Genomic DNA, 12101 nt, shown 5'->3' with positions numbered 1-12101 from the left:
GTAAGACGTCGATTTCCACCGCCATTGTCTCTAAAAGAGTTGGAGGGTATTCTAACTGAAGAATGGCTTAAAATTCCTTTGGAAACAATTCACAAGTTGTATGAATCAATACCTCGGAGAATTGAGGCTGTAATTGCCGCAAAAGGCGGACCTACACCATATTAAATTATATTTTGTTGATTTTTTAAGGTGTTTCCATTATTTTGTCCAACCCCTGTAAGATTTGAAAGGAGAAAGAAGAGGAGGAAGAAGATTGTTAAAATCAAGACATTGGGAACCTTAAGTTTGACCTTTCAAGGTCACTAAAGGTCAAAGGTCATGGACCCAAATGAAAGTTTATATATGACTTCCTATCAGTGCACAAAAGTAACTATATTTGGAGAACTTTGTCAAAAATGTACATAATTCACAGTCGGTTGACTTAAAATTGCCCTCATTGTTTGTATTTTCTGTAAGATGGATGATGACGGAATAAACAGAAACTTGAAACCGCAAAAATTCAAAACTCAAAATCTCTCAAAACTGTGAAGGCGACGTGAAGATGATGATAAAGACGACAAAGACAACACAGGCGACAACAGAAATTGGTCTGTGAGATGAAAACTGAAAGAAAGGCTCACAAGCACAAAAAGGGACTCACATCCTCCCTCCATCCCATTCAGCTCATAATAATTAATAATAATGAATAATAATGGATTTGAGTTATATAGTGCTTTTCTATGAACGCATACTCAAAGCGCGTACAGATTATTCATCCATTATTCATTCGCTCTCACATTCTCCCTCTGGTGGTGGTCAACTACATCTGTAGCCACAGCTGCCCTGGGGCAGACTGACAGAAGCATTGTTGAGCCGCATTATGTAATAAATTCCCATTATGTAGTAAAAGTTCAAAATGTAATAAGATTGTCACATCATCTTGTAATAAAGCCGCATTATGTAATAAACTGACGCATTTTGTAATGAACTACCTCAATGCATCATGTAGTAAATTTTTTCGCATTATGTTGTAAGTTATTACAATTTGAGAAATTTATTTCAAAATGCACTTGACACATTTTTATTTTCATCTTTAAACTGTGTGGTTAAAGTTCTGATTACATTACCTGTTGCTCCTGTGACTAATTTCTTCTAAATTGCTCTGAAATTATATTAATTTGGATTGTTATTACATAATGAACTATGCTATTACATTTTTTTAAAAAATAAAAATGTGTCAAAATGCGTTGACGTAGTTTATTACAAAATGCGTCAGTTTATTACATAATGCGGCTTTATTACAAGATGACGTGACATTCTTATTACATCTTGAACTTTTATTACATAATGGGAATTTATTACATAATGCGGCTCAACAAGCATGGCAGCCAATTCGCGCCTACGGCCCCTCCGACCACCATCAAACATTCATACACCAGTGTGGGTGGCACTGGAGGCAAGGACGGTGAAGTGTCTTGCCCAAAGACACAACAGCACATGGATTGAGCAGGATTCGAACCGCTAACCCTTTGGTTATTGGACGACCCACTCTACCATCTGAGCCATGACCGCCCCATAATAATTGGATATAATGTAAAGAAAATAATGTAAAGAAGACTAAAGGAACATACAGTGAATCCACTAAGGGTTCATGTTTAGGTAACAAATCAATGGCAACTAAAGCTAATCAAACTGTGACTCTTTCACTACTATTATATCCCCGAAATTGAGTCTCATGGATATAATGGTTTTACCCCGAATGCCACCACCGCTGGATATCCTTCATGTGAATGTGATAACTAGGACAGATTTGGTTGGATTTCTTCTCCCTTGATAACCAACATAGTGAACCCCTAGTGGAAGAACCCCATCGATTTCAGCTTCTCTGAGTATTGTAAGGCATCCAAATGGGGGCGATTTAGCTGAAAATCAGTTTTTTGGACATAAATAATAGGCCAAATGAGATAAAATTTGGTTCATATTGATCGTCTTCCAAATGTCCATTTTCAATCAATCAATCAATCAATCAAAGTTTATTTCTATAGCACTTTACAACAACATAACAAAGCCCAAAGTGCTTTACATCTAAAAGCATGATTAAATTATAAGATAAAAAACAGGTTAATCAAGTACCGTAAATATGCATAAAACAACAGGAAACAACACACATTGATAAAAGAGACCACAGAGTCAAACCTAATAACGTCTCAGTGCTAAGGGTTAAAAGCCAGTCTAAACAGGTGAGTCTTTAACCTGGACTTGAACAGGGGCAGGTCAGTGAGGACTCGCAAGTCAGGAGGCAACGAGTTCCACAGTTTTGGAGCAGCAACAGCAAATGAACCGTCACCCCACTGTTTATATCGGGACGTGGGGACATCCAAAACCATCTGAGAGGACGATCAGAGGGCTCTGCTGGGGCGGTAAACTGTTTAAATCTCAGATAAATAGGGAGGAGCCAGACCATTTCAAGCTTTAAAAACAAACATTAAAATTTTAAAATCAATATGATGGTGGACCGGGAGCAAGTGGAGGGAAGAGAAGATTTTTTGGCTACCATCCAGAGTTCATATGGGTTCATTTTCATTCACAAGGTGGAGTTTTGTGGGGTAAAATTTGTTCTGTGACCATTATTCTTCCACTATCAGGTCAATGTAGCTCAAATTGAGTTCATATCAACTGTCTAACAATTATCGTGGTTAGATTTATATATAGCAGAGGACTGGGGGGATTTCAGGGATATATTCTTGCAGTCGGACCATGACAGCATAAGCCTAAGTTTTTAGCTGTGATCAGACCATAGTAAAAAAAGATATTTATTCACTTTCTTTAACATAATTGCAGTGTTTGATGTTCCAAGTAAGACAGGATCAGGTTTGTTATAAATGTAGAGAGTTTTTTTGTCTAAAATCTCCTCCAGAGGTTGACTGGTTTTGCATCTGTTCTGCTTTCAGGCTTATAAACCTTTGAGGACCTTTATTGCCCTGGTGGGACTGGAGATCTGGTCCAACCGAGACCTGATCTCTGTGACACCTCCAGCTGGAGCCAACCTGGATGCCTTTATGAAGTGGAGGAACTCCGAGCTAGTCAAGAGAAAAAAGCACGACAACGCACATCTGATCAGGTCTGACCAACCTCCATGAACACAGACTCAAACTACAGGGGTTGGACAAAATAATGGAAACACCTTCACCTCAAGATGATAATGCCCCAATCCATACAGCTAGAATTGTTAAAGAATGGCATGAGGAACATTCTAATGAAGTTGAGCATCTCGTATGGCCGGCACAGTCCTCAGACCTCAACATTATTGAGCATTTATGGTCAGTTTTAGAGATTCAAGTAAGACGTCGATTTCCACCGCCATCGTCTCTAAAAGAGTTGGAGGGTATTCTAACTGAAGAATGGCTTAAAATTCCTTTGGAAACAATTCACAAGTTGTATGAATCAATACCTCGGAGAATTGAGGCTGTAATTGCCGCAAAAGGCGGACCTACACCATATTAAATTATATTTTGTTGATTTTTTAAGGTGTTTCCATTATTTTGTACAACCCCTGTATATGCACTGATCTGATTTATAGGAGGAATAATGTTTGTATGGAATCAAATCCAGCTCTGTGACTCAACATTACTGTTCTTGTCTAATAGCAGAAAGTTTCAAAATTTGGCTTTGTTTAATAAAACGGTTAAAGACTTATCGGTTCATTTCACAACTTGAAGCATGTTTCCGAATCTTGCTTGTGTAAATTTGGTGTCATTGTCAGTTTCCACTTGATCAAATAAGCAGCTCATATTCCATCAAAGGTTCAATGAAAATAACACAGTCAGCGTTCTTTGTTCTGGCTCTTTGAACTGGTATTAATAAGCACCATTGAAAACCTGTTCTGTCACTGATCTTATTACAGCAAGCAAAGCACTCCAACATAATGACAGCTTTAAATAATTGTAGATAATCATGTATTTAAAGACATATTTATTGCCTAGGGCAGGGGTGTCAAACTCATTTTCTTTCAGGGGCCACCTTCAGTCCAATTTGATGTCCAGTAGTTCAGACCACTAAAATAATGGCATAGTAGCCTATAAATAATGACAACTCCACATTTTTTAATGCAAAAAAATACCATTAAATTAAGAAAAACATTTACATTTTACAAACTATCCAAACAAAAAGGATGTGAATAACCTGAAAAAACTGAAGTTTTTGAAGAAAAATAAGAAGAAATAGTAATAAGAAAAATTTGATCAATATTATGCCTCAACTTAAGATTATACATGTGCATTACAGATCAGATCTACCAAAGCACAAAACAGGCAGAATATTGTTAATATTATTTTATTATTCATAATTATTTATTTATTATTTTTGTTTTATTATTAAAGGATATTAGAATTTAATGTTCTTTGCAATAAATCAAAGAGAAAAAATTGGTGTTGCCATTATTTATAGGAATAATGTCATATTATTTTTTTTTTACATTAAACCAAGAAGAAAATTTGAAGTCATTATTTCTAGGTTATTATGCTATTATTTTCAAGTTTGAGGCCCTTGACTGTTAATATCTTCTGCACTTTGCAAATTCATCCTGTGGGCCGGATTGGAACCTTCGGCGGGCTGGTTTTGGCCCTCGGGCCAAATGTTTGACACCTGTGGCCTAGGGGTTAACTCTCCGGTATCCGGGTGCACCTTAAAGGCACACTTTGCACTTCAAGTTAAAAACTTCAGATTATTTTTCACAATTTAAATAAGGTAAGAATTCAAAAGTTCACAAAGAATTCATTTGTGCATGATCTTTAAAATTCTGGCCACCAACTAAAATTTTCACATTGCAAACAAAAGAAAATTAGAAGACTAGCATCTATCTCCCAAGTGTGCCTAAAACGCACTATTTCTTCCATTATAACCACTGTTTTTGATCCGTAAGCCATTAAAGCATAAATCCTGCTTTTACTGATATCTGGGCTTCCTTTGAGAGGTGAAGGTCTAAATTCATTTATTAATGTTGTTAATGTTGCTGTTAATCATTGACATATGCCAGCCTGCAAAATCAAATAATATGTAAACCAATTTTCATGTAGTATTTTGAAAAAAAAAACCAAACATTTTTTGTGTTTTTTGTATCAAAAAATGTTGTGACATCATGATGAAAAGAGATCGTTTAAAGGGTTAAAAAAAATCTAAAATGAATGATTATTTGATATGTATGATTAAGGCTGACCTTGATTTACAAAAATAAAATCAAATTAGAGCAGAAAAATAAATCAATATATAATATTTAATGGTTTGATTTATAGGTGTGCATTTTATGCACACTTGGTGACAGATGCTAGTATTTTTAAACATTTGACCTAGCGCCAAAAATGATAATGCAAATTAACCAATGTTGGAGTTAATCACTGACATATGCCAGGCTGCAAAAATTAAATAATATGTGATCCACTTTTTATGTAGTATATTGAAAAAATTTATTTTTTTGTGTATTTTGCATCCAAAAAAATTTTGTTTTTTTTTTACATTACAAACACGGCATTTAAAGGGTTAAAAAATGTGACAATTATTGAGTATTTGGTATTTTTATTTACGGCTCAAGTTGATGAAATAGAAAAAAATGTAAAAGAATTAAAAACAAACTGTATGAAATTTTTTTTTGGACATTATTCCACAAGTGTGCCAAAAAAGCACACTTGGTGCTTAGTAAGGGCCTTGGTGGACGGGATACCGGAGGGTTCACAAATGTTTCTAACTCAAGATCAAAAAGAGACACATGAGACCAAAACTTACAAAAATTCATCCGGCGTTTCCATTAAATCTACTTTATTTCTGAGTTTTTCTTTCATTATAACAATAGGTGATCGACTTTTAAGATCAATTCAGTTCAGTCAGTTTATTTCAATTATTTTAAGAATCAATAACATCATTTATCCACAACCAGATGTAAATATAATTGGAAAAACAATATTGTATAAAAAAGATGTAAAGTAAGTAAGTAAAGTAAAGTAAATTTTATTTATAGAGCACTTTTCACAGACAGAGTCACAAAGTGCTTTATCAATTCAAATCAGAATCAAATTAAGTTTACAGAGACCCAACAGAATCCTTCAGGAGCAAACACTTGTGACTGGTGACAGTGGCGAGGAAAAACTTCCCTTTAACAGGCAGAAACCTCGAGCAGACCCAGACTCCTGAAGGATGGCTGTCTGCCTTGACCAGTTGGGGTTAAAGAGAGAGAGAGAGAGTAAAGGAGGAGAAAAGAGAGAGCGATAGAGATATAGAGAGACTGGGGGGGGGGGGGGGGTGACACATGGAGTACGTTATGATGAATACATAGAGTGTAATCAGTCTGTGGTGGTCCTGGGTCAGGTGGGAGACTAAAAAGCCTTTTTGAACAGGAGGGTTTTGAGGTGTTTCTTAAAGCTCTCTACAGAGTCCATGGACCGTAGGTGTAGAGGCAGGTCATTCCATAGACGTGGTGCCACAGCTTTAAAAGACCTGTCACCGCGTGTGCTAAAACAGGTCCGTGGAACCATCAGCAGGTGCTGTCCTGAAGACCTCAAGCTACGAGTCGAGCTGTAGGGCTGGATCAGGGAAGCAATGTATGCAGGGGCCTGGCCATGTAGGGCCCGGAAAGTTAGCACAAGAATTTTGAAATGAAGACGATATAGAACAGGGAGCCAGTGGAGAGATTTAAGGATGGGAGTGATGTGGGTTCTCCTGTTTGTGCGGGTCAGGAGCCTGGCAGCAGAGTTCTGGACAAACTGTAGACGGGCCAGCTCCTTCTTGTTTAAGCATGTAAACAGGCTGTTGCAGTAGTCTAAGCGAGAAGATACAAAAGCGTGAACGATCATCTCGAGCTCATTTGTGGACACCATAGATCTGAGTTTGGAGATGTTGCGTAGGTGGAAGAAACAGTTTTTGACTAGGTGTTTGGAGTAGAATTCTAAAGACATGTCCTGGTCAAAGATGACACCCAGATTCCTCAGTTTGGTCTTTACCGAGGAACTCAGGTCTCCAAGGTGATGTTTGATCCCTGGGATTGCACTATCCGGGGCAATGATGAGGGTCTCAGTTTTGCTGGAGTTCAGCTGGAGGCTGTTATCATTTAGCCACTGCTTCAGCTCTGACAAGCAGTTGATTAAGGAACTCAGTTTGTGGGGCTCAGAGGAGTTAAAGGAGCAGTATATCTGGATGTCATCCGCGAATAGATGATAGGAGACATCACTATACTGTTGGATAATGTGGCCAAGTGGGAGGACATAGAGTAAGAATAGGACTGGTCCCAGGACAGAGCCTTGGGGCACACCACACAGTAGATCCGCTGAGTCAGATTGGAAGTTGTTTATTGACACAGTGAAGCTTCTGCCGATCAGGTAAGAGGAGAACCAGTCTAGCACATGACCTGACATCCCTACCAGGTCCCTCAGTCTCTCAATCATTATGGTATGGTCCACTGTGTCAAAGGCCGAGGAGAGATCTAGCAGGACCAAGACCGTGGATTTCCTGGAGTCAGCCGCCATCAGGATGTCACTAGACACTTTTAATAGTGCGGTTTCTGTTGAGTGGCGTTGTCTAAACCCAGACTGAAAAGTGTCATAGATCTGGTGTGTCTCCAGAAAAGCTGTAAGTTGTTTAGACACTGCTTTCTCAAGGATTTAGGCTTTAGGATGTAGGCTGAAGTATTAACTTATTACACCAACCCTTTCTTCATATTAAAGATGTAGCTCTTTAGGTTAACCTGTAACAAACTACAACTATTTTTGTGGTGACTTTTAAATTATTTTTTGTGATTTATCTCCATTTATCATAATATTATCTTTTGCATTTTTTTTTTTTTTTGCTAAAATCAGGCGTTTTCATATCTTTAAATGTAGATATTCATGGAGGCTTCACCTAAATTCAAAGGATATTACATCAAAACAGACAAAACTGAGGAAAAAGTGAGATTTTAGCCAAATTTATTATCGTTAAAACAGACGTCTACATCCAGTCATTAGTCAAACTCAATGGGTTTTCCTGGTGAATCAACTTTGTAGAAGATCACGGTGTTTCCATATTCACTACAGAGCGTCTGAACGTCCAAATGGGTCATATCTGATGACTGAGAAACTGTATTATCTGAATTATTTCACTGTATTGATAAAACTAGTGGTTTTTGTCGCTAGTCGTCTTTTCCCCTATGGTTTCATGAATGGTTAGCTACTTGGCTATAGAAAATAAAATTAAATTAAAGAAACTATAATAGAATATCTTGATACTTGTTTTTTCAACATTCCTGAAACAAAGTGAATAGTATTTGGAAGATCCAGGTTTGGGAAAACATAAGAACAGAGCTTTGAGCAGAAAACAACAGAGCAAGAGAAAGAACAATCGCCTGTTATTTTAATAGGGAAAGTAAATTCACACGTTATTAGCCACATAGCATAATTGCCTAAGTCATATTTTTGGCCAAATTGTGATATCTGCTAAACTTTACTCTTCTAACAGTGCTGATTTATTTTTGCATAATTAGCTATGACCTGAAAAAAATATGATGATGATGATTTATTTATTTATTTAATTTTTTTGAACATGCAAAGAACAAAATAAAAGAAATTGAAGCAAATTAAGACAATAACAAAAACAAAATAACATTTAAATTAACAGAATCTATCTTCAAGTACATGCAAGTCTGAATTTTGCATTTGCAAGAAGTATAAACTTGATGATGATGATAAAATTCTTTATTCAGTCATCACATAATACAACCACTGTCAACACTACAAACGTTACCAACAGGTTAGTGACTGAAAAGGCACAGGCAGAAGCATAATGCTTAATTAATGTCTGTCCTACATAACAAATTAAACTACCTGGCGTTCAATATAGGAAAAAGAAAAATGCAAAAATGCAAACAAACAAACAAACAAACAAGCAAAAACATAAAGAAGTGAAACTAACCCAAAAAACAGAAAACATAACCAACCAAATTAATGGCAATTTAATGGAGAGTAGAAAATTAATTATTTACTTATTAACCCTTTCATGCATGAATTATGAGAACCTTAGTCAATATTTTTTTCTTAAGTGTTTTTGTTCTTCTTTAGGCATGAAAAAAACAATGCAATTTTTTTTTTGTTTGTTTGTTTATTTATGAAGTCACAAAAATGTCCACTCAGCTGGACACCATGCATTTAATTTTTGAAGCAAAGAAACATTTATTTAAAAATCATCATCAGAAAGTGATATACTGTGTGAAAACTATGAAATAAAAACATTTTTAATGCCGCTAATTGCTAAATTGCTACTGTTTTCTCACATTTTATCATACTCTAATATTAGTTATTACTCATTTCATGGAGATAAAATCCTCTTGAGACCCAGTGACAAGTGACAGTTTTAGCTTTTTTACATAAAAAAAATTATCCTGATTGGAAACTGCATAATGCAACAGTTTTCACAGATACATTTTTAAAAATATTTTTATTTATTGATTGATTTTTTAATGGAATGTCCTTTGTTTTTGAAGTAAAACTGTTAAACTTTTGTCCCCTACAGAAGACAAAATGCATTGCTGAGTCTCAGGAGGAATGCAATAAATAAATAAATAAATAAATAAATATTGTTTGTTAATTACAATCTACTAACAATTAGCAATTGATTTACACTAAAACATGTTACTGCAGATCAGGTTTATCAAGAGCAGCAAAGTTACAGTAATTGTATGAATTGCAGTGTTTTGGATGATGCATAAGACTCCACTATGTTGGCTGATATGGAACTAAAACAACAAAACCCATGAATAAACAATAGAACAGCCGTAGAATAGCTGTCCACTGTAGTGACCACTATGCATGAAAGGGTTAATTATTAGATCTTAACAATTGTAACCTTCAAAAATTGCCCTACATACCATTTAAAAAAAAAAAAAAAAAAGATCAGAACCAGGCCAAACAAGTACAATAATATCATAATAACCTAGAAATAATGACAACTACAAAGTTTTATATGACTTAGGCAATTATACTATGAGGTTAACAATATCATAGCCTTGTTAAGTTTTATTCTCTTCTAATAGTTTGGGGTGAAGTTAGTGAGGAGAGGATGAAAAAGTGTAAGTTTCAGGTAACCACAATGGTCACTTGAGTCTAGAATAAGCAGCATGTGAACAAATGTCCGGAAAAGCCAAGTAAATATGTAACTACACAATGACATTTGTCTTAGCAGAACCACTGTTTATAAACACACCTGTTAATAATAGTCTTAAGGAAAGTCCCCATCCAAATAAAATCACAAGTTTAACCTTTTCATGCATAGTGGTCACTACAGTGGACAGTTACTCTACAGCTTTACTCTTGTATATTCATGGGTTTTGTTGTTTTAGTTCCATATCAACCAACACAGTGGACACTTATGCATCATCTCATAAACTGCAATTCATACCATTATTGTAACTTTGCTGTTCTTGATTGGTTCTTGAGTGGAAATCAATTGTTAATATTTATTTTTTTGCATATTATCTCCATGAAGTGAGTAATAACTAGTATTAGAATATGTTAAAATGTGAAAGAACATCAGATTAGCTGCATTAAACATGGTTTCATTTCACTGTTTTCATATCACTTTATGATATTGGGTTTTAAATACATGTTTCTTTTACTTCAAGAATAAAATTCATGGTGTAGCTGAGTGGACATTTTTGTAACTCCATGAAAAACAGGTTAATTAAAAAAAAAAAAAAAATTAAATCACATTGGGGTTTTTTTTGTTTTTTTTTTCATGCCTAAAGAGGAATAAAAACACTCAGGAAAAAAAAAATCTTGATTAAGGTTCTCATAATTCATGCATGAAAGGGTTAAAATGCACATGTATGGTTAGGCTTCACGCTGGAAAAACCCTACGTCAGTCTTTTTCTAAGGAAATCTAAGCTTTTGTGAAAGTGATAAGATTATTGACATGGCATTGGGAAATTACCTTTAACCAAATTAAAGCTGCAAATACACTCTTTCCTGTAAATGCAGCCACAGTCATTGTTTTGTGTAAAGAAAAGCATGGTCTGGATAATGTTTTTATGATCACAGTTTGTTTATTCAAAGTGTTTCTCACGTTTTATTTCCTTTTCTTTCAGCGGTATTGACTTTGAAGGATCTACAGTGGGACTGGCGTTCATTGGGACTCTATGTTCAGGTCATTCTGTCGGAGTAGTGCAGGTAAAGCATCCATGACACCCAGTCCATCTGTTACTTAGATCATGTTTATCCTCCTGAGACCCAAGAAATGTCAGCAAAGTACAAGTTTTTTGTTGTTTTTTATTAACCCTTTCATGCATAGTGGTCACTCCAGTGCACATTTATTCTGCAGCTGTTCTCGTATATATTCATGGGTTTTATTGTTTTAGATCCACATCAGCCAACACAGTGGACGCTTATGCACCATCCCATAATACACTGCTACTCATACTATTACTGTAACTTTGCTGTTCTTGATAAACCTGATCTGCAGTAACATGTTTGAGTGTAAATCAATTGCTAATTGTTATTAGACTAATTAACAGTTTTCTGAAACAAAAAGTTTTTTTTTTTTTTTTTTTTTTTTTGCATATCCTCTTGAGACCCAGTAATGCATTTTGTCCTCTATAGGGGACAAAAGTTTAACAGTTTAACATAAATGCTGTCCATTGCAGAGGACATTCCATGAAAACATCAATCAATAAATAAAAATTATTTTAAAAATGTATCTGAAAAAACAGTTGCATTATGCAGATTCCAATCAAGACCATTTTTTAGTGTAACAAAGCTAAAATTGTCAGTTTCCTGGGTCTCAGGAGGATATTATCTTCATGAAATGAGTAATAACTAGTATTAGAGTATGATAAAATGTGTGAACACGTCAGATTAGTGGCATTAAAAATGTTTTTATTTCATAGTTTTTACACAGTTTATCACTTTCTGATGATAATGTAACCCTGAAATATTGCTTATCTCACCAGGGCTGTGGGTAAGGCGGGTTACAATGGTATTCTTGGTGTTGATATGTTTTGTTGTCTTCTGCGCTAATAATCACCAAACAGCAGGACAGTTTCAGCAAGCTTTATTATCAGCTGCTCAGCACAACATACGCTGCTCGCACTCCATCACGGACTTAACTCTTGT

General features: G+C 35.5%; 1 protein-coding gene across 2 annotated transcripts in view; it reads left to right on the top strand.

The window, feature by feature from the left end:
• Positions 1-12101, top strand: part of adam28 (ADAM metallopeptidase domain 28) — a 56937-nt gene that overhangs the window by 15754 nt on the left and 29082 nt on the right. For both annotated transcript variants that reach the window (XM_030144467.1, XM_030144466.1), the window contains exons 10-11: positions 2931-3100; positions 11078-11159. In XM_030144467.1, the coding sequence (XP_030000327.1) occupies positions 2931-3100; positions 11078-11159 (252 nt within the window). The remainder of the gene's footprint in view (positions 1-2930; positions 3101-11077; positions 11160-12101) is intronic.

Source organism: Sphaeramia orbicularis, chromosome 9 (genome assembly GCF_902148855.1).
Source record: "Sphaeramia orbicularis chromosome 9, fSphaOr1.1, whole genome shotgun sequence".
Taxonomy (NCBI): domain Eukaryota; kingdom Metazoa; phylum Chordata; class Actinopteri; order Kurtiformes; family Apogonidae; genus Sphaeramia; species Sphaeramia orbicularis.
Note: the sequence above shows the minus strand (reverse complement) of the source record. Positions and strands in the feature narration are given on the sequence as shown.